At 44.7% G+C, this 24,567-nt stretch overlaps 1 protein-coding gene across 1 annotated transcript in view; it reads right to left on the reverse strand.

Annotated features, from left to right (window-relative positions):
- Positions 1-1,315: 1,315 nt before the first annotated feature.
- dusp8a (dual specificity phosphatase 8a) overlaps positions 1,316-24,567 on the reverse strand; it is a 49,308-nt gene continuing 26,056 nt past the window's right edge. Inside the window, 7 exon segments of the mRNA XM_042496335.1 lie at positions 1,316-2,461; positions 2,463-3,609; positions 3,938-4,061; positions 4,386-4,434; positions 4,437-4,547; positions 4,664-4,701; positions 4,704-4,829. Of these exon segments, the coding sequence (XP_042352269.1) occupies positions 2,390-2,461; positions 2,463-3,609; positions 3,938-4,061; positions 4,386-4,434; positions 4,437-4,547; positions 4,664-4,701; positions 4,704-4,829 (1,667 nt within the window). The 3' untranslated portion in view covers positions 1,316-2,389.

Genomic DNA, 24,567 nt, shown 5'->3' on the forward strand with positions numbered 1-24,567 from the left:
CACAACAACATGATTATAATAATAATAATAATAATAATAATAATAATAATAATAATAATAATAATAGTATTTCAATAACAATAATTTTAGCAAATGGGACAGCCTGCATCATCTTTGTTACATGTCATAAATAATTCTAACAACATTTCTTAAAAATATAGGGAGGAGGGTGAGGACAAGGAGAGTTTGCTTGAGCCTCGAGGGAACTATCTGAACTTACTGTAGCTGCAGCAGCCCAAGGTCAAAGGTCAGAGATCACCAGAGTGAAAAGCTAATCAAGGGTCAAAGGAAAAATAAACACATTTTACATTATAAATAAATACCCATCTCGCACCAGGAGAGCAAAGTTTTCATTTCTTTCACCTCACCATATGAAGATCCGCAGTTTTTTTCTTTCCATTTTGTTACGCTGTTTTTATCAAAGCTTTGGAAGATAAGAAATAAGAGCAAAAAAAAAAAAAAAAAAAGTCAGAGAAAGCGAGGGAGCTTTACGGACATGCATTGTGCTGATGTACCAGCAGCTGTGTACCCTGTGCCGGGCTTGGCTCACTGAAAGATCCCCTGAGAATGAACAAAAGGGTGTGTGTAGGGCCTATGATATTACATGTGTAAAAATATGTGTAAGTGCATACAGAGTAGGGCGTGTGTGTGTTTGTGTGTTGGTTTCAGCTTTGGTGGGATGATGATGATGAACTGGTGCTGGCTCGGAGAGGACACTCGGTGCAAGTCTGTAAATCTCAAACTTGTGAAAGAGCGTGTGTTTGCATATAGTTGTTGTTGTTATGCAAGATCTGATGAGACTGGCAGAGAATGTTTTACTGTATGGGAGTTATCAGAGTGTGTGCAGCTACTTTGTCTTTCTCTGCACACAGTGGAACAAAAGTGTTTTTAGTTAACACTTAAGCCCTCGATTGTGATAAATCCTTTTATACACACTGCCGAGATCCCGTTCTTATAAATCTCAACAGTGACATGTTTGTACCATTCTCCAAATATAAAACAGAGACTCTTTATTTGTACTATTAAAACTCAAGACTTGGTTCTCAGTGTGTCTTGTTGCCCTGGGTGTGAAGAGAAACTAAAGTTGGTTATTAGAAAGCAAAAAGGTGCATTTCAAAGTCATACATCACTCTCCCCAAAGAAGGAACAGCACATATTGCTTACTTGAATTTGTTGAATGTGTGTATTTGTTTGAGTGTGTGTTCATAAATACCATACAGCAAATAATAATAATAATAATAATAATAATAATAATTCAACAAAAAAAAAAAGAAATAAATCCACAAAACATTATATTATTTCTCATTACCAGAATGAACCAATACAATAAATTAAAACTATAACTGAACAAAAAAAGTCCATTAGAAGTCCATTAAAATTGCTATATATATTCATATTGTATATATAGTATTTGTCTGTCTGTAGTCAGCCTTTCTGGTGCATGCTCAGTGGTGACCATAGATGGTGACTGGGAGCAGTGGGAGGGAGTTGGGGGGAGTCTATAAAGGAGCTGAAGGGCCGTTAAAGGGAACCCTCGCCGCCATCCCGAAACCTCATCACGCTGTTAACACTGGAAACAAGGAAGCCAAAGTCAGGAAGGACACACTGTGCTTTAATGGGGGTCTACAAGTCTTCAAAAGTCTTTTCAGCAGCAAAATGCTGAGGATCCTTCATTGTTTGGACAGTACCGCCGTTAGATTAAGTCCTTGGGATCTCTCTGCCTTGTGCTGTGGTGATGTGAGGAGACGGTGCTGTTAAGGAGTCTGTTATTGTTGTCTGATGTTGCTATGCAGAATCCGTAGCAGGCAGAGCCACTGGGAAGAGGACAGGGGGAGGCGGACGTAGCCGTGCGAGGTTCTGAGGCTTTCTGACACTGGGGTGAAGCTTTGGGAGGAAACACGGGGCTTGGTTCAAATCACAAGCTATACACCCACTGAAGCACACTACATTTGACCGCAGGCAAGCAGTTTGTGTCTGAACTCTGTAAAATAGGGATATTCTATATAGTAAGGATGCAACATGATACTTGTCCTGGGCCGTTTCTTTTTATCTGTGACAGAGCTCAAAAGAATTAAGAGTTTCAGTACCTACAGTCACCCCCCTTTACACCACCCTCCTCAAGACTTTTATCCAGATTTGTATGAGAGTTCAGGATGGCTAAGCACCACATCACAGGCTCTGTCTGTCCAGGTGCGAATGCTAGTTCGCATGCTAACCTTTTTCACATTAACTCTCTGCTTGTATTCGTCCTTCTCTCAGTTGGAGTCTTTAACACTTTCTGTGAGGGGAGCACAAAAGAGCCTCACACTCATCAGATGTCCTCCTGCACTCCCTCTAACCAGGTCCATTTGTGCCCCCAAGGGACAGCCCTGATCATGTCCATTATCTGTCAGGATACCTCGATGATCTCCATGCTCCCAGAGAAGCTCGACTGCTTCCCAATTTTCCCCAGTTCTTCTCTCGGATCGCGTTTCGGAAATGCCCTCCTCGAACTCCATCTGACAGCTGCGCCGTTTGAACTGCTTCTCCGACGCTGACCCGCTGTTGTTCGCACTGTTGGACTTGGTCACTGTGGACGACTGTGTCTGCGGTGCTGAGGACTTCTCCCTCTGGGATTTGTCTCGTAACCGCACACCTTCGCTGCACCCAAACGCCACATATGCCGAGCTGCTCCCGAACCTCACCGATGACTCCTCTCCCCCTCCATCCCCGCCTCCCCCCAGCTCCATCTCTCCCTCACCGGCCTCCACAGCCCCAAAGTGCCAGGGGGCATCTGTGGTGGGGGTGACGGGAGTGACGGGAGTGGTGGCCTGGACAGTGTCTCTATGTTTGGTCCACATGGCCCCAGACCCCACAGTGGGCAGAGAGGGTAGTGACAAGAGCAAGGAGCCCTTTAGGTTCTCGTCCGGGCTGGGGCTCTTGTGGTCCAGCGACAAGCTGAGGGACTGCGGAGGTTGGTGTGGTTGGGAGTGTATTGGGGAACTGCCGGAGCAATGCTTGGGTTTTCTCCTGGGTCTGGATGAGGAAGAAGCAGACCGATGGACTCCTTCACTTCCTCTAAACCCCAAACCTCCAATGCTGCCCCCGCTGCCCGGTGAGGGGAACGGCGAATCTGAGGAGCTGGGGCTATCTAGGACGGGAGACTGAGAGCAGACACCATTGGAGGTGCCTGTTCCTGGGCTGTCAAGCTTGCACAGTTTGGGGACGTCTTCAGAGTGTGTGGGTGCCAGACTGGGACAAGGGGGACTGTTAGGGGAGTAGACCGACTTAATGTCCAGGGAGAAGGAGCGTTTAAGCCGGTTAGTGTCCATGATCCTCTCTGCGGAGAGGTGAAGGCCGTTGAAGCCTTGCTGGAGGGAAGTTGGTGACGGCAGCTTGGGTTCTGGTGGGATGTGTTGGTCTGCAACAGATGAGTCATAGTTGCTGTGGTGACCGTTCATCTCGAAACCTCCGTTAACCTCTAAGGTCTGCTTAGTGTTGTTTTCAGAGATCTTGTCATCAGCAGTTGAAGTTAAAGCTTGCAGTAATCGCAGGCCCTTCTCAAACTCCAGGAGCTGACCCAGGAAGTTGAAGTTGGGGGATATGGACGGTCTTCGGTCCTTTACAAACCTGTAAGGAGGAAAAGAGTTGGAAAATATTAGTCACACGAAAGAAGGTTTAACAAGGAAGCTCTGTTACTCTGACAGTAAATCGTGTCTGAATTCATGACACAGACTGGGGAACAATACATAATCCTGTGCCGATGCTGTCCAGGAGAGGCAAAGCAAAGCCTTTTGTACACACACCGTTACCTGGCAGGCATGTAACAAATTTATTTCTCACAATTGGGGGGAGGAGGATGAAAAAAACGTCTAGCATTACTTCCACCAGTGAGTCGCCTTTTTACTGGGGCTGACACCTTAGCTCAGCTGGTGGTGGGTGGGAGGAGCAAGCATACCTGTAGGCATCATCTGATGACAAGCCCATTGTCTTCATGATGTATGCGATGGCGATGGTTGCTGAGCGCGAGATTCCAGCCAGGCAGTGCACAATGACTCTGCAGTTTGACACCTTAGCTTTGTCTGTTGGAGGGGGGGGCAGATATGAATACACATGTTTGGCACAAAGTCTCTGGAGACAATTGACGTTTGTTGAAAGCAAACTGACGTTTCCTGGTAGAGTACGGGGGGATCACACCTGAACGAGTGTGTTATACCTGACGCTATTGTTACCTAAGCTGCACGTGAACGTTGTTAACTGTGCGTATGTGTTGCATTGAATATCACGGCATTCTTCCACACATAACTTGAGATGAATTCACAATTCCCTCAGTGGCTGTTGTCCTTTGTAGTGCTAATCCTAACCTTCAATCCAAACATGTTCATTCACATTTTCCGTCCTCTTACCTATGAATTCATTAGTTTTGTCCAGCCAGGGGAGCAATTTCTCGCAGTAGTAGTGTCGTTGACTGGGATGCGCATAAAGTGGCTCTCGCTGATAAAGTCTGGCTTGGGGCAGGTGTTGCTGGCATTCAACACATAGGTGATACCATTCTGAGCCATAAGATCCTGCAGAGATAAAAGAGTTCGAGGTCATGTTTTGTTGTCAGGTAACCATAACAGGTTAACTATCTATCAGTTACAGTGATAAAATGAATAAAAAAAAAGATGCAAACTAAATCCACCTTGTTGAGGACATCCTTCTGTGAGCCCAGGTATAGTGTGGCAGGATGCGAGTGGGCCCTACATTAGCCACAGGCAAGCAGGGCTGGGACAAGCTCATAGGCAGAGCAGTGGCAGGTTTCCCTTCACACAGGCCGGGGAAACAGGAGGAGAAAGCAGCAAAGCCTCCTGCAGAGAAAGAAGAGAACAAGAGAACTGGTTAGGTACACTAAAGGCTTTCCACAGTGAATGCACACTCTGCATAAACTCCATTGCAACACCATTAGCAAAGCAAACAGATGCTCTGTCGGCTTTCAGAGGTGAATCTGGGCTACGATGTCTGGGTCCTGCTTTGTGCAACAGGAGCAAAAAAGAGGCTCTCTGTGCTTCTGTGTGCGAGTTAGGTTAACTGCTGCACAGCCAGGAATGTGTGAGTCTGGCCCTTTAAGAGGCAGGCGGCTCCACTTTTGGCATATGTGTGTGTGTGGCTCTGTTTCCTGCATGAGCTCATGTCCTGTAGCAGTGCATTGCGTCAGGCTGGGGGAATGAGAGAGGCCACAGGTGCAGGGCCAGGACAGAGGCCCAGTAACATCCCCCTGACGACCGCACACACACGCCCGCACATGCGCTCTCATACATATGCACACACACACACACACACACACACACACACACACATTAACAAGATGATACTCTCCAACAAGACACAATCTGAAGACATGATCGCATTATCTTGCAGTCAACATAAGCTTAAATTCTCTGTCCGCACACACATATACCCACTCATCATTACTCTGCAGTACCGCAGTTGTATAACTACAGGGTGGGGGCCAACGAGAAGAGGTGGGGATGAGGTGTGTGTGTGTTGAGGAGTGGTTAATGACCTCGCTGAGGAGTGTGTAGAAGGGAAGGGAGTGTTTCAAGGAAACCCTGAGCCCCAGAAAGGAGATTAGAACCTAATCTAGGTTCAGCCTTGCCTGACCCAATCTGGGATGGAGCATACACACACAAAGACAAACACACAAAGACACACGCACGCGCGCACACACACACACACACACACACACACACACACACACACACACACGGTCACAGAGTGAGAGTGAGTGAGACATGACATCACTGTTCTAAAGTAGCACACACAGCACAGCGCAGGCAGTACATTGCCTTCCGTTGTAACACACACCCAGCTGCACTACTCATGTAGCAACGTCTGGCACACAGAGTGCACAGTGTCAGCAGCATGTACTCAACACATATGAGATATAAAAAAACCTGCAAAAATTAAGATTGTGCATTTAGAGGAGAGCAGCTTTGGTATTTTCGAGCAATTTCAACACTTCAACAGTTGGGTGCATGAGCTAGTTTGGGTGCACTGGCCCTTTAAGAGCAAAGTGAAGAAGGGTTGTCTGTTTCCAGCTATTAATGGCAACCGGCGGAGCAATGACATCAGCGCTCCACATGGGGGGGTGGAGGGTAGATGCATAGATGTAGATGTAGAGTGATCAGATAACTGGGAAGGAAAGCTTAATGCAAAGAAGGAGAGGCTGATAGCCTCAGTGCTAGCATGTGTGTATGATCTAACCCTTTTGGCCTCTTTGGAGTAGACTAAACAGCCATTTGTAGTTCACAGTTTGGCTTTAGACTGTGCTGGCACTGTACAGTTTCCACCAGAGCCTCTTTCTAGTGATCCTATGGGCGGACCTACAGTGTCAGTAATTGATAAAACAGAGGAAGGAAAGGTCGTTCTTTTGAAGGGTTTCCTCACACACACACACACACACACACACACACACACACACACACACACACACACACACACACACACACACACACACACACACACACACAAAGAAAATAAATGGTGCTACATATAGCCCCCGCCACAGGCATATATACTGTTTCAGTGTGAGGAAGCGCTATGTTCCTGGAGACAGTTAAATCAACAGGAAAAGCCTCACGTCACACAGCAACCATTTCCCTTTCTATGCGAGGACATTGTTAGAGAGTTGTTAGAAGGACAGAAGACAGGACGTTCCACAGTGGGGACAGTGTGTGTGTTAAAGAGAAAGTGTGTTTATATGTGTGAAGGGAAGTGAACACATGAATGAAAATACTCTCTAAAAACACTCGCTGTTTGATCTTGTGTGGATTGATAATTACAGTCATGATTACAGTAGCTGACCTCATCTCGAGTGAAAAAAGGCATCAAAACAGCAGGAAGAGTGGTGAGCCAGTGTGTGACTGGGGGAAGTGAGTAAGGGGTTACTGGCATGAAGGGAGACTGAAGTCAGAGATAAGGAAGCAGAACTGAATGTGCCTACCTGCTTTTTTAGGGGCTATTACATTACAGTGACATTACGTCAACACAATTACATACGCCTTCCTTGTTGGCAAAGCTTTACACGACCGCTGCTAATGGACATTAGTCACACAGGAGATAGCGTGTTATTGTCACCTCGTCACCTGACCTCACTCTACTTAAGGTTGCCATGACGGCAAGGAAAGGCAGTGATGTTGATGACAGTTGGCTCATGGTGTCCCCTTAAGTACTGTCAAGATGGAATCAAACACACACGCACTCACACACACACACAGACAGAGCGTCCAAAGGGCACACAAACACACACGACAGCAGGCACCAAATAACCCAAAGAGACATGGCCTCACATTCTCCAAAAGACAACGATGACACATCCGTCCATTCCAATCTAAGTACACAAAGCATCCACATAAACACACTGTACAGTCACACTGAGGTCACTGAAAATACCCTCTGACACACACCAGCCCAGCTGTCTATGAAGATGACATCAGAAAGTCAACTGGGAGAGATGAGTTCACCTTCGGCGCATCGTGATAATCAGCGGAGACTCAACACACACTGCTACTTTAAACTCAAAAGATAAAGCTTCAAAAGTCAGGATAACTCCAAAATTGATCAAGACATGGCTTCAAGCTTGTTTCAGGTTGTATCTCGTCCCGATAGCTTCATTAGAAAATGAACAGAAACACTTATTCTGCTGAACAGAAATAAAAGCTGCTGTCATTTCCAGTCACATGCTGAAGTCATGATCACACAGAAATACTGTTCAAGTGTATTGTGTACTTTTGGAAAATGTACTTGGACAGGATGTGACTAAACCAAATTTGAACACACGTGAGAAAAAAAAAAAAGAAAAAAAATTAGGGTGGAAAGAAAATACACAGCCGGGAAAGAGGGCACTGTGTCGCCATCAGCAACGCTAGCCAGCGGTGACTTCCTTTTTCCGTTTTCCTCTGCCCACTTCATCACTTATGCAACTGCTTATTTTCCTCTCTTGCCCCAGTCGGAGCCGAGGCCTTCTTTGTTCGCTGGTTCCCCCTCCTGATCAGACATTTCCTACAACTTAATATTCACATTTCAGTTTAAAAGTGCAGGTTATTATCCCACAGACATGAGATGTGTGTTTTTGGTAGAAGATATTTGGATCTAGCTTTTTTGGGGGCTGTGCTGCTGCGTGAATTGATGCAGAAAGCTGAGAGATGAATGGAAGCGGAATCCCGGAGATATTGACCGGATGAGCAGAGACACACAACACCTGCCTGGCTGCTGTGGTTAATGGGAGCTCTGCTATTACATCACTGCTGTTGGTACAATTGACTGCCTCGTCAATACAAGCTCACCCCCTCCCTCTCGCCTCTCTGTGTAGCTTTCAGTTGCCCTCTTTAACTCGTCTGTTAATGGAGATGCACACAAGGCAGGCATGCACACACACACACACACACACACACACACACACACACAGACAGAACCCTGTGCAGCCTGGGGGCATTGATCTGCCTGAATGAGTCCCCTGCACCCCTCCATCCCTCCCTTCATCGCTCGCCTCTGTGGTTCATATCGGGGGAGACATGACGCCATCCTCTGTGCCCCTCCAGCTGTCCCCTCCACTATGAGGGGACATTAGCATCTCAATGTGACCCCCCCCAACCATCGCTCACCCTCCCAACATGACATCATTGCACACATGTCCCACTCAGCTCCACAAAGGCTGTGCTGCAGCCTGGAGAAGCGATGGGAGTGTGTGTGTTTTAGGCGGCAGACTGTCAGAAATGTGTAGATTGACAGACCATAGATGAGGTAGTGGGATGATGTCATCGCTTTTCATGCTGGGCGCCAGGTTGATGACGGCCAGGAATGACTGTATAATTAACATGTCATTCTGGCTGATGGTTAAACGGTTTATTGTTCCTCTATCTTAGCGGACAGATAGCGGGAGTATGTCACTTTGATCAAGTGCTGTTTCAACACCAACGTGTTATTGCAACACAGGACTATAAACCCTCCTATAATTTCGCCTGCATTCACAAGTCTATTTCCACAGAGATGTGTTAAAGAGCCTCAAATAACCTGTGACAGACACAAAGTCTATTTTCACCTGCTGATTGCAAATGTGCGATTTTTTATGCTAGCTTTCTGTGAGCTAATGAGTTTGACACTTAAAGCTGCAAAACCCTACTGAGATGGACTGTACATGCACATGTGCACACACACACACACACACACACACACACACACACAAAGAACCACGCACCTAACAGTGTGAACTGGGGCAGGTGTGGAAGTCTGCTGTGCTAACTGCTTTGAACCGGCTTTCAGATGTGCATATAGCGTCTACATTTGCATGCAAACTACTTCTCACACATTTGTGACCCAAAGGATCCAACTATGACATCAGAATTTTAATGACTGAGTAGATATTTTTTGTGCAATATGCATGAAAGTGCGTTGCTATATTAGAAGGATTTTTCTTTCGCAGCACCACAGCTCTGCATTGCCTCATCGCTCTGTGTGAAAGGTGTTGTGTTAAACACCTGCAGTGCACACTGCACACATATTGATAACATAATCTCCACAAGACACCATTCTACAGAGAGAGAGTGAGCAGGAGCGAGAGAAAAGCCAAGAACAGAGGGGAAGAAAGAGAAAGAGAAAGAGCCTTTGTGATAGTTTTACATCTCAATGACCACAGGCTGAGAGAGCATGAGCACTATGTCATACCGCGGGTCACAGCTCTCACCCCCCCCAGCCCTTTTCTCTATCCTCTCTCTTTCCTCTTCATCGCTTCTTGTCTTCATAATGTCATCCCCTTTAATCCTCCTTCTTCCTATTCTGTCTCTCTAAACACATTAACTGCGCAAACAAAAGGGTGGGAAAACAATTAGCAGATCTGACGATGTGTTCTTGCCTGTTGTAGCAGTAAATTTCAGTATTGACCCACTGTGCGTCCTTAAAATTCACTTCACATCTATCTTTCGTTTGCAGCACGCCTGGACTGGAATACCTCAATACCTGAGTGCCTGCTGTGCCTTTGTACTCATCTGCAGTGCACAAACTGTTATCAGGGGCTTTCCCCTTATACACACCTTCAACTGTACACTACAGTGGTGCATTTTAAAGCCAAATCCCAAGCAAGTTCTGCCTTTATATTACATTAAATCACACTCCATGCTCTTTGCATGTTCACCATGTATGCGAGCTCTGTAACCGCTGTACACAAAGGCCTACAACCTCAACATGTTACACACCATTAGGAGATGTTCTCATAGCCTTTCTAACTTGCACAAAAAACAAACACAAATCCATTCTCCTGCTGTGTTTCTAGGTGGATACACACCTCGTAACTCTCTCCCCTCCTTCATTCGGCGGACCCTGATCTTCAGCCTCATGTCTGTGTCCTGCAGGTCCGGCCAAAAACAGTCCTCCGCTGGGGCTATCACCACATCCAGAGGCATCCCCCAGAACACACTCTGTGTCACACACACACACAAATGGAAATGTTCTGGTTCCCCCTCCTTCAGGGATGGAGAGAACCCCTTGTGACGGAAAAACGTCAGAACAAACAAACAGAAGTGTTCTTCTTAGAGGGCTGATTAAGGTGAGCCCACAGTCTGAGTGCAACAATCCCAAGTAGACACAAAACTCCTGCTGGTGCTCAAGTCCACTCTGGACAAGTCCACTGTTCCAGTGTCCAGGCTGTGACCCTCAGAGATCAGACTCAGTATAACAAATAAAAAAAACAGTCCAAAATGTCTGTGGACACACTCCTCAAGTCCACGTTTGGCCAAAATCCCATGCAATGACCACAAAAATTCCTAAAATGCTCCTGTGTCAAAATTCAGTGGTTTTGTGAAGAATGGCCACCACACAGACAGCGAGAGGAAAAACAAAAATGGGTAGCCTGTGATGCCTGTATGTATAAGCAAGCTGTAATGAGCCTGCAGCTGGTTTACAGAGCGTCTGTGTGTCTCTCTGAGCGCTCTCTCTGTCTCTGTGAGTCCACAGCCAGAAGAGCAGCCCACTATTGTTGTGCTGCTCCACTCTCCCTGTCTCTCATTCGCTCAGTCGCTGGCTTACACTCCTCCCTCTCCCTCCCTCCTCCCCTTGCTCTCTCTTTCTCGCTGCAAAGAGGATGACGGAGCTGCACTCTCTCCTCGAGCTCTGGGGGTGAATGAGCTCACTTGCCGTGAGCTCAGACTCTACCCTCCCTCCTCCTCCTCCTCCTCCTCCTCCTCCTCCTCCGCTACCTCCCTTGCACCCTCCCTCTCTTGTGGAGCCAGCGCTCCGTCATAGCTAATGTCTAAGGCATGTAACCACATTCCTTACTCACCCAACAAATATGCGGCCACCTCAGGGGCCTAGCTGCGTAGCAGGATGGAGGCAAAGGCACAGCTATAAGACTGTTTAGCAGATTCGTACACACTGCAACAAAACTGAACAGTATCCGTGTTGTTGACTTCAGGGAGTAGAGGAAAAAGGCTTGTGTGGATGTGCATGACAATATGCTCTTTAAGATGATGTTTGCATGTTTGCTGAGGATTTGTGAACTTGACAGTTTCAAACCAATAATAAATACATGAGCTGCAGCTTTATCCTAATTTTCAAATCAAGTTCTTATTAAATACCAAACTAACTTTAATAAGGATACACAGTTTAACAGTAAGCAGAGGCTGAATTCCTAAGGTTGATTGCCTTAAATGTACTGTAGCTTCTAAGCACATTACACTTACTGCAGGGGGGGGGATTAAGACTGTCAGTGTGCTGAGAGCTGATTTGTCTTTGAAGGTGAGGGAATGTGTGCGACTTCACAATGTTTCCTGTGCTGGTTCATGTCTAACACGCCTGTCTTTGGACACTCTGTTCTCATGTTTGGGGATGAAAGGAGAGGAGAGGGAGAGAAAGTGAAGCTGTAGAGAAGACTGGAGCAGGGGACTAAAAAGCAGACAAAAGAGGAAGACAAGAGGTGATGAGAAGACCAAACAAGCTTGTGGTCAGCAGCCATCATCCCGTTTGACAGGCCACAGACTTCTGGTACTTTACTATGGAATGACAAACATGTAGGCCACAAGTCCAGCTACAGAAACAAAGCAGCGTAGGATTTAACACAATCGCCGAAGAAGACTGAAAGATAACTAATTATTATGCAAACGCGGCTCTTTAAAATACATTTTAAAGCCTGAAAATGTTTATATAACTGATCAGTTTAACACTGCAGTTCCTTCTAGCTGCCATTTTAGGACATTTAACTTCTTGCCTGTAATAAATAATACAGATTCCTTTAACAGCACCTGGCATGAGTGGACCAGTCAAATGTCCTGTCTGCTCAGTCTCAGGTTAAGACATCACGGTACACTGAATACATTCAAACCAGGTCAGATGGGCTCAGTCATCACCACAATGAACGCAGCTCAAAAAAAAGGGCAAATAAGCTTATACAAGATGTCTAGTTAGGGGGCCAGCTGCATGCTCACTGACTGACCTCATCTCATCACTGCAGACCCCTTAATGATCACATACGGGTGAGAACAGCCTTACGTCACCCTCTGTTCAACTGCGGGTCACTCGGAGAGGGAGCGGGAGAGGAAATAGGTCACTTGGTGATGATGAGCTTTTTGAAAAATGCAGACATTGGGTTTTGGGAGGATATCAAGCCACAAACACACACTTTGTTCCTCTTCTGCAGCCTGTTAAAGCAGGTGTGTCACCCCAGAGTGACAACCGGGGTCACTACTCTTCAAACACACCAATCGTCACCCTGGTTTGGTTGTTCTGTCTGCGTGGCTCGAAGCTGTAAAACCAGCTTTGAAAGACTTCCTTACACCTGCAAGTCCACAGCAGTGAGAGCCAACAGCAACAAAACAAAGTAGCTGCTGGTGTTTAAATGGTAAAACACTTTTGAGTCCCTTAGGCAAACACCATGCCCGCACTCTCTTCTCACCCCTCTCCTCCTCCTCCAGTCCTCAGCAGGGTAACAAGGCTGAGAATAGTAGGTGTGTTAATTAGAGGATTACAGCCAAGACGCTATAAATGACAACCAGGCCTTTTTTATTGACTGCACATGTGTGCCCTGCCGAGACAGAAATAGGTAGGACGGTCACTCAGGGCACCCCCCAACCACCCCCCTCCTCCACTGACATCTCTTAGATTTAGAGCGTGCTTTAAAGGTAGAGGGCTTGTTACTGGGACAACGCACAGTTTACAGATAGACCAGCCAAAACAGACAGGGAGAGAAGTGGAGATGAGCATGAGATGGTGTACGACAGAAAGAGAGAAGGTGCGTAAAGGCCAAAGGGGCCTTGGAGACCAGAACAACATGGCACAGCGTCTTTGCCCTGGAAGCCACATGGTGTGTTGTGAATGGTGCAAACAGATTTAGGGGAGAGAACAACTGTAGCTCATGTACAAGCAACTGGTGCTTGGAGTCTGTTAGATGTTTGATTAACATGCTGTGTGCACCTGACAGCTGTAGAGAAAATAAGTAAATGCATGTTTGGATGACATTTTTGTCACATGCGAATTAAGTTTTGTGTTTCTGAAGTCTCATATCAAATGTTTTGCTATGGACACGTATTTTGCGTAGGTGTATTTATGTGTGTATGTGTCTGCTGTATAAATAATTAAAGATTTAAGGTCAGTAAAAAATAAAAACAATAAATAAATCTTTAACTCACAGCACTTGATATCTATTCAATATTTATTGTTTTATGCAGTTGTAACCTAACAGTGTAATTTTTTCTGCATATTGCATGGTTTTTCTGTCCTAAAAGAGGACTTCCTGTTGCTCTTTCTGAGGTTCCCCAACATTTTTTTCCTGTAAGACATATTTTCATTCACACTGAGTTATTTTTGAGTTAAGATTTTTGTGTTATTTTTTATCTTGTGTTTCTCTTCACAGCTGCGTATTGCAAAATCAGCCCTTTTGGTACAAATAAACTGACCGCTTCAGATCGACAGTTTTTTTGGGGAAAATGAGCCTAATATATACCAGTACAGATTGCTTTAAAATATCACTAAAAACGCATCTCCTTGCTAAAAGGCTCTCCTCATCTAATGATATTAACACCATGATGATTTTTGTAGGGGCTAGGTCTGCACAATAACTAAATCTTAATAATGACATCACTTTTTTTACACTCATTTTTTATATCTCCATTGTTTTCAGTTTCCACCAGCTGGAGCTAGGTCCTGGTGTTGTATTGTGTTTTGTATGTTGCTGTTGTTCTTGATGTGGTGGTAGGATGTTTTTTGTGAGTATGTACTGTCATGTATAGAATATTTTGTTTGGTGTGGACCCCAGAGCAAAAAAGCTGCTACTTTGGCTCCAGCTCATGGGAATCCAAATAAATGAGAATCTCAGTCTAAAATGACCAATGCAAACAATAATCGATAAAAAAGTGTATCTAGATTTATATTCTACACCATGTAAAAATTAACATCCTAACATAAATAAAATACTTTTAATCAACTATACTTTGGCCGCGTATCGTACCCGCGTCCCTGAGACAGGCTGCGGCAGGAGCATCACTTGACACCACAGATCATCTGTCAGGATATCACGGGGGGAAAAGAGACGTCATTCTCCAGATAGGACAGGTTAGGGTGATGAGCTAATGTGTGTGTGTTCATCTTTGTGTGTGTGCACCCATGTGTTGCGGCCATGTGTAAAGAGGATGAACTGAGCAAGGTGAGAGGAAGGCAAGAGAGGACATTGCTGCAGGGGCTAGACGGGATGGGGTGGACAGTTATTTGCTCTAATGTGCGTAAACACTAGCATATGTGCACAAGTGTGTGTGTGTGTGTGTGTGTGTGTGTGTGTGTGCGACTGTGTGTGCATGCATATTGGTGTGTGTGTGTGTGTGTGTGTGTGTTGATAGTGCTGGTTGTCAGGGGATCAGTAACAAGGCTGCTCTTGCAGTGATGTAATGCCTACAGGAGAACACAGCTGCCATGCCTGGGGGGTGAGGTAGTCACCAGGGAGGGAGGGTGGATGGATGGAGCAATTGAGGGTGTGGAGGAGGTGTTGGAGGAGGGGAGAGGGTAGATTAGGTAGCTGGGGGTGCTGGATGTAATTGGGGGGTGTTTGAATCTATAGGGAGATGGCAGCTGAAATGATGTAGTCGTATTGCAAGCGGACATTATTGGTGCAATCGAAAGCCTGGACTGATTCTTAGGCTTGTTAATTTATTCTAACAGTAGGTATGTCTAAATAAGGATACTTTTTTAGCTGAAGACTATATTTTATTTTGGCAAGTGTCTTTATGTAACTGGTGCACCGAGGAAAACACGATGTCGAAACACGCATTTATTTACCTCAAAATAACAAACCAAAAAAGTATTGTTTTGGTTTTGTATTGCACAGATGTCAAACATATAAAATGTATGGAGACAAATCTGTCTCAGTGTTGTTTGTGTGAGAAGATCGACAAACAATGTGTAAATGTGTAATCTGTAAATAAAAAACAATTTCCACAAATACAAAAAAAAACTGTAAACTCACAAAACCATTTTGTAAATAAACAACAGGTCTTGAAATCAGTCTCAACACAAACAATACCCAGTATCAGTGTATGTATGATGTGTGTTAATTATCTCACCTAATATACGTATGTGCCTATATACATCTATTAGAATTCCCTTCCTCCATCATCGTGAGCCGATGACGTCAAACAGAAAACTTGAGAATGTGAAGATGAAAGGGAAATGGAGAGAAGTGCTTCTTATAAGCAAAGAGTAGGCAGGAGGTGGAGTGTGTATGTGATTAAAGCAGCACTGATGCACTACTTGGTCATGTGTGTGCTCATGCATGTAGTAGTTTCATCTCTATCGGTGTAGCCTGGAGGGAGGCCTGCACGCATCAGTCATGCAGAAGACCCCCTGCCCTCCAAACAACTTAACCCCCTGGAGGAGCTCCGCACCCGGGGGCTACTGCTGCAGTAAATCTGTCTCACTGGCAAGAAATTAGTTTACACACACAGATGTATATGCTCAAGCAAGCGCATATACAAAGACACACAAAGAAAGAAAGGAGCTATCAAACACGCCGAGGGGGGCTTTCAGGACCAGACGGGTCCTCATAAACCAGATGAACTACTTAAAAATCCCAGTTGGAGATGTTCAGTGGTGTGTGTATGTGAAGAAAAAGGGGGGCTGTTAAGCCTCTGTATGAAATGCTGCTGGCCACCGCAGGCATGTGCTTACACTATGTTTGCATGCATATAAAGGCTGTGCATTTTCTTTGTGTTAAAGTGTGTGAAGTGTATAAAGTGAATGTTAATTTTAGCCGAGAGTGAGACGGCTCACAGCTGTTTCTGAGGTTGTGTATAGATGAGTAATGCATGCGTGTGTGCGTAAGAGTGAGAATAAAGGGTAAATATGAACAGGAGCCATTTACATCAGTCTTCAGGAATGAAGAGATGAAGAATGTGTGTGTGTGTACTCTGCTTTCGTGTAATTTCCCTAGGGGTGAGTTTGTCTACACAGGTTCACTTGAGCATAACGGATGGGTATTTCATTCTAAATGCTAATGGCCTCAGCCGGGATGCACAGGGTTTCCTTGCAGCAACTGTAGGTAATAACACATTGAAAACACACACCTCAGCTCTCTCTCATTGTCACTGTCTCTTGCATGTCTGGCACACACACACACACACACACACACACACACACACACACACACACACACACAGTAGCAGTGTATTAACAGAGTGGCTCTGACAGAGACAAGCTAAGAGTGGATCAGTTTGTTTTTAATGAGTTTGTACCGCTGCTACATGCTAGACTGGCAGGCAGGTCTCAGATCAGTTCAGTGTTAGTTATCTCCTATCAGCGCAGCAGGCAGGCTGACAGACACACTGTCCTAACACCAGTGCAGGAAGCCAAGCCATCTGGTCCTCTGTTAGTTACACACACACACACACACACACACACACACACTCGTCAGTGCCTAGCAGCGTCTTGTCTACCTGTCTCATAATTAGCTCAGACAGTCTCACACTGTAGCAGTGTGTTTCTCTGTAGTCGATCCAGAGTGTCTGTCTGTGCCTGTCGCTGACTAGTATGATTGGTTTACCCCTAATATTTTTTTAAACAACAGCTTCTATTATCTCATCAGCACATGCAGCATGAGTCATGGCACAACGAAAGGCGTGAAATGTGTTTTTTTTTTTTTTTTTTAGAGTTAGTCCTGGTTTTTCCACTGACCTAAAATATATATCAGTGCTTGAGGAAAGTATTATCTTTAAATAATTATTTTCCAAACAGAAATGGAAATTAAATATCTCCTCTGATGTTTCGATAAGATAACATTTTTCTGAACATTTAGTTAAATAAATTCCCTCAAACAGTGACAAGGGCATAGATTTTGCTTCTACATTGGGCAACAGACATGAAATGAGTGGTCATTTGCCAGAAAATTTTAAGCATCAAACACTTAATTTTCTGCATTCCTGAAATTTCATGCACCACTTTGTGCCTTTTCTGCAACATTTTAGCAGTGTTTTCCACAGAATCTGAATCAGTGTGTGGTAGTAGCTGATGAGGAGTCAGGTCTTGTGTTTGTGTCTCTTTTTTAATCATTCTGTGTCCCCTCTCTAAATTTGAACGCTTTTGTAGGTCTGTAAAAGCATGAAACAAAACTTGTCAAGGGTTCTTCTTCTTAGCAGCAGTTTAATGAGATTGTGTTTGCGGGTAGAAAATTGATCTGTACATCCAATCACAGCTGATCAGACCAGATTGATGGATGAGAGGAGCAGCTGCTGAGGAGGTGAGTCAGACGCTTCCTAACGCCCAGCGTTAGACCCAGCACAATGAACAGTTAAGTTTGACTTTCACTGTGGCTGATGTTCTGCTGCTCTGTCTGTGCCCAGAGTATGCTCTGCTCTCCAATAGTGTAGTGTGCATGAATAACTGAATGATATATATATTCTTATAAGCTCTTCTTAAGAACTCTCCTGCTCCTAAAATGTCTTAATGTGGGGGAAACCCTGAATTTATTATGGTGTAAACATCTTTATTATTGTCAAATAAAAAAGTCCTCTGTTACTTTCATGTTTTATAGAGGGAGACAAATGCTCATGTTGTAAATATTGAGGGGGACGCTCCCACGAAATCTGCACCTACTGTATGAATAGTGACACCACTTAATGGATCTAATGAAGGATAAATGAATCTTTGGAAAAAAATCAAAACCAGACAAACTCTGAACATCTATTAAAAAAAAGCTAATACATTGCTGAGCCTTTTGTCATTCAACAGTGCCCTCTTACACACAAAAATACAGCAGAAGTAAGGCGTGAGACCCTAGAGATTTCATTTGGGCGTATAGGACATGGTGACAGCGGCTATCACAACACCCGCGGTCAGGGTTGGCTTTCCTGCCATTACAGGCCCTGGAGACTGTGTGTGTGTGCGTGTGTGTGTGTGTGTGTGTGTGTGTGTGTGTGACTATGTCACATCCACAGTGCTGCAGTGACATCACTCCACTAGCTACAGAAGAACAATAGAGAGGGAATGACGCGATGCCGTGAGAGGAACTAGGCAAGCTGCTTCTGTGAGTGCCCTGCCAACGCCTTTATAGTGCTTTAAAAATTATTTTTAAAGTGGATGGTGGGACTTGTGGACTTTTTTTTTCCCTTTCCTAAATCAAAAGACGCTGTTAAAATACAAATACACAAACACAAAATGACACACATTTGTATACATTCATGCTGAGCTCCCTTGGCGTCTCCCTCTTTCACCCCAGGGAGCCCTGATGTCACGTTATCAGAAACAGGAAATAGTTACATAACTGAAGGAGAAGTGGCCCCTCAGTAGGCTGCCTTCATTTACGCATATGTTTGTGAGTGTTTGTGTGTGAGCGACTCTGTCAGTGTGTTCATGCGTACGCAGAGGATATCAGGAGGACAGGGAATGATCATAAACTGCTACATTCCTCAATCTGGGGCTGTGGGCTTGCCTGGAAATCCAAAATTAGCTTGTTGCTGGTGCGATGGAAAATCTCCTGCCTTTATCAGGAAGCAGTGGCAGTCCCAGAGGTTCAGCCGAAAAGTTTGTGTGGTCAGCATGAATTTACGGTAATAAGACCTCTGTTACAAGCCTGTGTACATAGCAGGAAAAGTGTTAAACCGCTGAGGATTTAAACTCTCTTCTCTGAGACAGGCAACTAGTTTACTCTTGGGTGGATAAGTCTAAAAAGGAAAATCCCCCTTGTCTTTTTTTTGGAAAATTATTAGCAAACTGCACATTAAAATAGATTTTCTCATACAACACACTCCTGAAGGTTGCCAAGACATGGAACCTCATCCACATGGCGGTGGTGCAGGCTAAATCTAATTTAAACAGCTGAAAAAAAAAGTCAACCAATTAGGTAAATAAGGAAGCTGCGCTGCGGTATGCCAGAGATAAAGTGCAACAGCTTCAAAGCATCAAGACAGCACGATGATAAACAGGAATCCACCATTGTTCGAGGGAATGACGCTATGACAGGACGGCAGTGGGCAGTGCGAGCATGAATGGAATCTGGTGGATGCAGGCCAGCTCTGGCTCGGATAAACTAGCATCATTTTTAGCTGCCTCCCTTCCCATTTCTTCTGCCCTTGGAAATTTCCACTCCACATGTGTGTCAGAGTCATCCGGATAAACGCTGCAGTGGCAAACTGATGGCGCAGCAACCAAACTACAGAGCTCTTGGCCCAAATTCATGGTGAGCCTCGAGTTATGAGGTGCTGATGGAGGGGGGTATAGCAGGGAGAAACTGGCCCCGGGTTAGCCCACTGTTCAACTTCAGCTCCTGTTGACCTGATATGTTGACACTGCCTAGGTAACAGTTTAAACAAACTATTTTTATTCCATGCTGGATGAATGCATGTCAGGGGGGCTGACTGCGATGTTCATAAGGCTTTTAGATAGATTTCAGATGCAGCAGGAGCCGGAAGATATGCACTGTGAATGGACTGTGTACACAACGCAGCTAAAACAAGTATGGCAGAAGTATTTAGGACACTGTGATACCAGCACTGCCCCACAGGAGTTCTTAAGCTTTACTTAGTAGATACGAGGAAAACTGTGTCTTATGAGAAAAGAAACCAAAGGTTATTATGCATGTCATGTAAATTGTCTGTATAAGGTCTGCACTTAGATGGTGATTTTTGTTATTTCACAGTCATGCTTTACAGCTTTTTTCTTTGTATCCTCAAAGTGAAAATAAGTAAAGGGTCATTTTGAGGGAGCAATGCAACATAATTAAGACTTCTTTTACTGTGCCTGTGACTCTTGAGTTATGATGATTTTTTGGAGATATAATCAAATTTTACACTGATCTTGTGAGCTTGATGACCTAATAATACGCATTGTTCATCCGGTATGAATACCGTGCAGCAGCAGTGGGGGACTAAACTTGAGTCAGACTTAAGTTGCAAATTTGAGAACTTGAGACTTGCTTGATTAATTCATGTAAAAGACTCGGCTTGACTTTGACTTGGTATTCACAACTTGACTTAGACTTGAGTTGGATGTTTTGAAAAGACTTGACTTCTTACAGATTATTTCTTAGAGCTGTTTGAGCTGTTTCATTATAGCAAAACCACAGAATGACAGGAAAGGGGGGACAGAAAAGGGGGATGACATGCGGGTTGAAATTGAGTCTGCTGCGCTGCAAAGACCCAGCATACATTGGGCACACACTCTAGGTGAGCTAGACGCCACCCCAAGACTTTGGGGGCATTTTTAAAGTAAATATATGCATTTTCAGAAACTTTTGTCTTAAAAACATGAGTGGGTGATTCTAGTGCAATGCACATAAATCTGACAACCTACTAGCACACTGCAAACCAGTAGAGGCCACAAGACAATTATCATGGACAGGGTTGTCAAAAAATTTTAAAAAATTGGATTATGTCATTGATGATTGCAGCAAAAAAATTAGGGTGGTATGCAAATCAGGAGCTCAAAAGTCTGTGACACTATCACAACACTGTCCAACTGTCACTACAAAACTCACACAGAAAGGTACAGGAACATGTCTTTTTAGCTTATTGAATCACCAGAACTTTGTGTGACTTAACTTTTGATTTGTTCAACCTAAATAATGACTCGATTTGACTTGCTTAGTTGCATGTTACTCCCACCTCTGCTATACAGCAAGAAATGCACTGACTGTTAGTCACTTTTCTTTTAAGCACATCCAAGCTTAAATATTGTGTGTGTGTATCTGTCTGTCTTTAATAAATTGATGTCCTGAGCTCTAATCTTTATCCGCTTTGATTGGAATTAATGCACATCTTCTATGCATGTATCTGGCAGATAAAGTCTTTTTTCTTCTTTCTTTGCATACTTTAGTATATACGTTTGACTGTGTTTCACATGTGTGTACTGTGTGTGTGTGTGTGTTTGTGTGTGTGTGTGTGTGTGTGTGTGTGTGTGTGTGTCTGTGTGTGTGCCCCCCCCCCCCCGAGCCAGCAAGGGACTCTGAGTGATGGAGGAAAAGGGGAAGAGGAGCAGGAGGCGAACAGAGCAGTGAGATCACGTCATGGTGGAAACATTTGGCAAAGACTCACATAAACACACATACACGCAGACGCATAAACATGCACGCATCACACCGTGCGTGTAGACACACACACACACGCTGGCCTGTTTTTGTTCTCCGGTTTTGAGGGAAAGAAGGGGAAAATGACATCAAGCTCATCATGTGAGGCCAATGAGACAGATGAGGGAGGGGGTGAGAACACTGGCAGAAACAGAACATTGTTACATAAAACTCAGTACAGGCCTCCTCTGGGCCCTGTTACCATACTATGTGTGTGACTTTTGCCATATGTGCATGCATTTGTTTGCTTGCAGGAGTGTGTGCGAGTTAGGTATTTGCACAACTAAGGTGTGAGCCTAAAAGAGAGCTTGTTACATAGCTGCAGAGTGACTGTTTGCAGAAAACAGAGCATTGTGCTACTGTGCAGCTCCAAGACTTCTTAGAGTCTGTAACACTTCTCAGAGCAGAGAGGTGATGTCATAGATATATTTGTAGGCCATTTACTTTGACCTTTGTGCTCCCTTGGTGCTGGCTGGGGCGGGGCTGGTGTGTGTCTGTGTGTGTGTGTGTCCTCATGTGTTTGTGTATCTACGGGCCAGGGTGAGAGCACCGAGGCCACTGGCGCCAGATGTGACGACCGCAGGAGTCTGGAACTAAAAATAGAGCTCTGTTCTCAGCACCATGAAACAGAAGAGAGGAGCGAGAGAGGAGGGGAAAAGAGAGGAAGAAAAAAGGGGGGAAGGTAAAGGGGCTGAAGGAGGTATGGCGAGGTCATTGAGAATAATGTGTCAGATCTCCCTGGGGAAGGTGAGCTCACCTCCTAATGGCACCACTGGCTCCTTCTCAATGAAATCATTGATCCGCTGGAGCTCCCCACAGCGTAATGGAGAGGGGTCAGATGGAGTGGGAGGCCGAGGGGGTAGAAAGGAGCAAGGAGGTGCAGAGAGGGCAGGTTAGGAGGTTAAGAAGGTTGGAGGAGAGTAGACGAAGGATGGAGGAAGGCAGAACTTGGACCACAACCCCTCTGACCTGCACTGTGGCCAATCACAATACACCTTGAGGCGTTGGACTGGCTACTATCTGTCACTCATTGATCTTGTCAACCTGAACTCCATCACACAGGTATCTACAGCAATGCATGTTCCTGTCTAGCCCTAAAGGACTTGAGGTGGCGCTGTTGGCAGCGTCTAGAGGGAACGCACTTTCTGTAAAAACGTTTAAGCATTTGGCAGTTTCTCATCGTATAAAATTTGTGATCTGTGTCTGTCGGGAGCATCTCGCACACTTTTGCACTTTACAGCTCTGCAGGTGCTCATGCATATGTGTATGTGTGTGTGTGTGTGTGTGTGTGTGTGTGTTTGTGTGTGTGTGCGCATGGGTTTCAGAGGATGTGGAGACTTCCTGCTGGGCTCCAGAAGGAAAAAAAGAAACCATAAAGCGAGAGTTTAAGCTCTGAGGAGGCTGACAAACACCGCACAGGTCAGCATTACGGCCCGCCTCACTGAATGAGCTCTCCGACCACACACACTCTGACTGACACATGCACACACATGAATGAACATAAATGCAGCCAACTGAACACACACACACACACACACACACACACACACACACTACGTGAAAACACACACAATCAGGATGAAATGAGGAGTATTACCTCATCTCCTCAACAGCTCTCCTCCTTTTGTTTTGTCTTTTTCTTTTTCTCACACATGCACTCTCTAACATTGCCTCATGCGCATGCACGCACTACTTCATATGCACATATTCATGCAGACATGTGCACAGACACACAAAAACACACATACACACTGACACAAACAGACCTCCTTATGTAGCTCATTGGAATGTCTCTGTGAACGGCTGCATTGTGAGATTCAGCCTCCCACGATTACCTCACTTCTTCAGCTTCTCTCTGATGCACACACACACACACACACACACACACACACACACACACACACACACACACACACACACACACACACACACACACACACACACACACACAGGGGCCGCCGCCCCGTTGTATAACAACACAGAAGAATGACACATAACTGAATTGACCTTTGTACCTCTGTTGGTGCAGTCACACCCTAACCTGATCTTGTCAAAGCCCCGGGCTACACAGCAGCCCCTGTGTGTGTTTTTTAGTGTGTGAGAGAGAAAGAGAGAGCAAGCGAAAGAAAATAAGAGAGAGAGACACCTTTCATCTCCTAATACCTCTCATCAGTATGTCATCGCCATGTCTCGTCCTGTATGTTTCTGCATTGAGCTAGCAGGCTGACAGCGTGGGAGCCAGCAGGCTAACCTGTAAAAAACTGCGTCCCAGTTACAAACTATGTACTAATACTACAGTAAGTACATCAGTCATCATGGTGGACTGGTTTTCAATCATGCAAGAATGCAATGTCAAACTCTGGAGACTAAAACCAATCAGACTTGACAACGAGAAAACAAAAGATGTACTTTCATTTTTGTTTCCTGTCTCACCACTGTCCATTAGGGGTGGGCGATATGCCCTTAAAATAATATCACGATATTTCAGGGTATTTTTGAGGTAACAATATTCTTGATGATATAACAAAATACTGATTTTTTTTTCAAGAGGTGATGGCCATTTTATTCAGCAATGCTTGTTGTTGTTGTGTGTATAACAGTATGGCATCATCATGATATACATTGTTCTTACCATATTAAAAATTATAATGGTATTAAAATGGACAATATTATATGGCACACCCATAATGTCCATAGGTTACTTTTCCCCAGCTGTCAGCATATAGGAGAGAAGTAAGCAACATGCAGTACTCAGAAAGCTGCACAGACTTTTTTCTGTACCAGCACTGTTTTCAGGTTGTTGATTACAAAAAAAGAAAAAGAAAAACTGATCCACTTTTGTGTGTGTAGGAGTTTTTTTTCTTTTTGCCGTAGTATCAAAAGAGGCATGGAGCAACATTTTTATGCGAGTACTGTGACTAAGTTTAAAGTTTGTGACCTCGTAGCACGCACTACACATTCATAACTTGGTTAGACTTAGTTAGTACCTCGTGTGGAATGTGACAGCTCACATGTCACCA

Source organism: Plectropomus leopardus, chromosome 11 (genome assembly GCF_008729295.1).
Source record: "Plectropomus leopardus isolate mb chromosome 11, YSFRI_Pleo_2.0, whole genome shotgun sequence".
NCBI lineage: Eukaryota > Metazoa > Chordata > Actinopteri > Perciformes > Serranidae > Plectropomus > Plectropomus leopardus.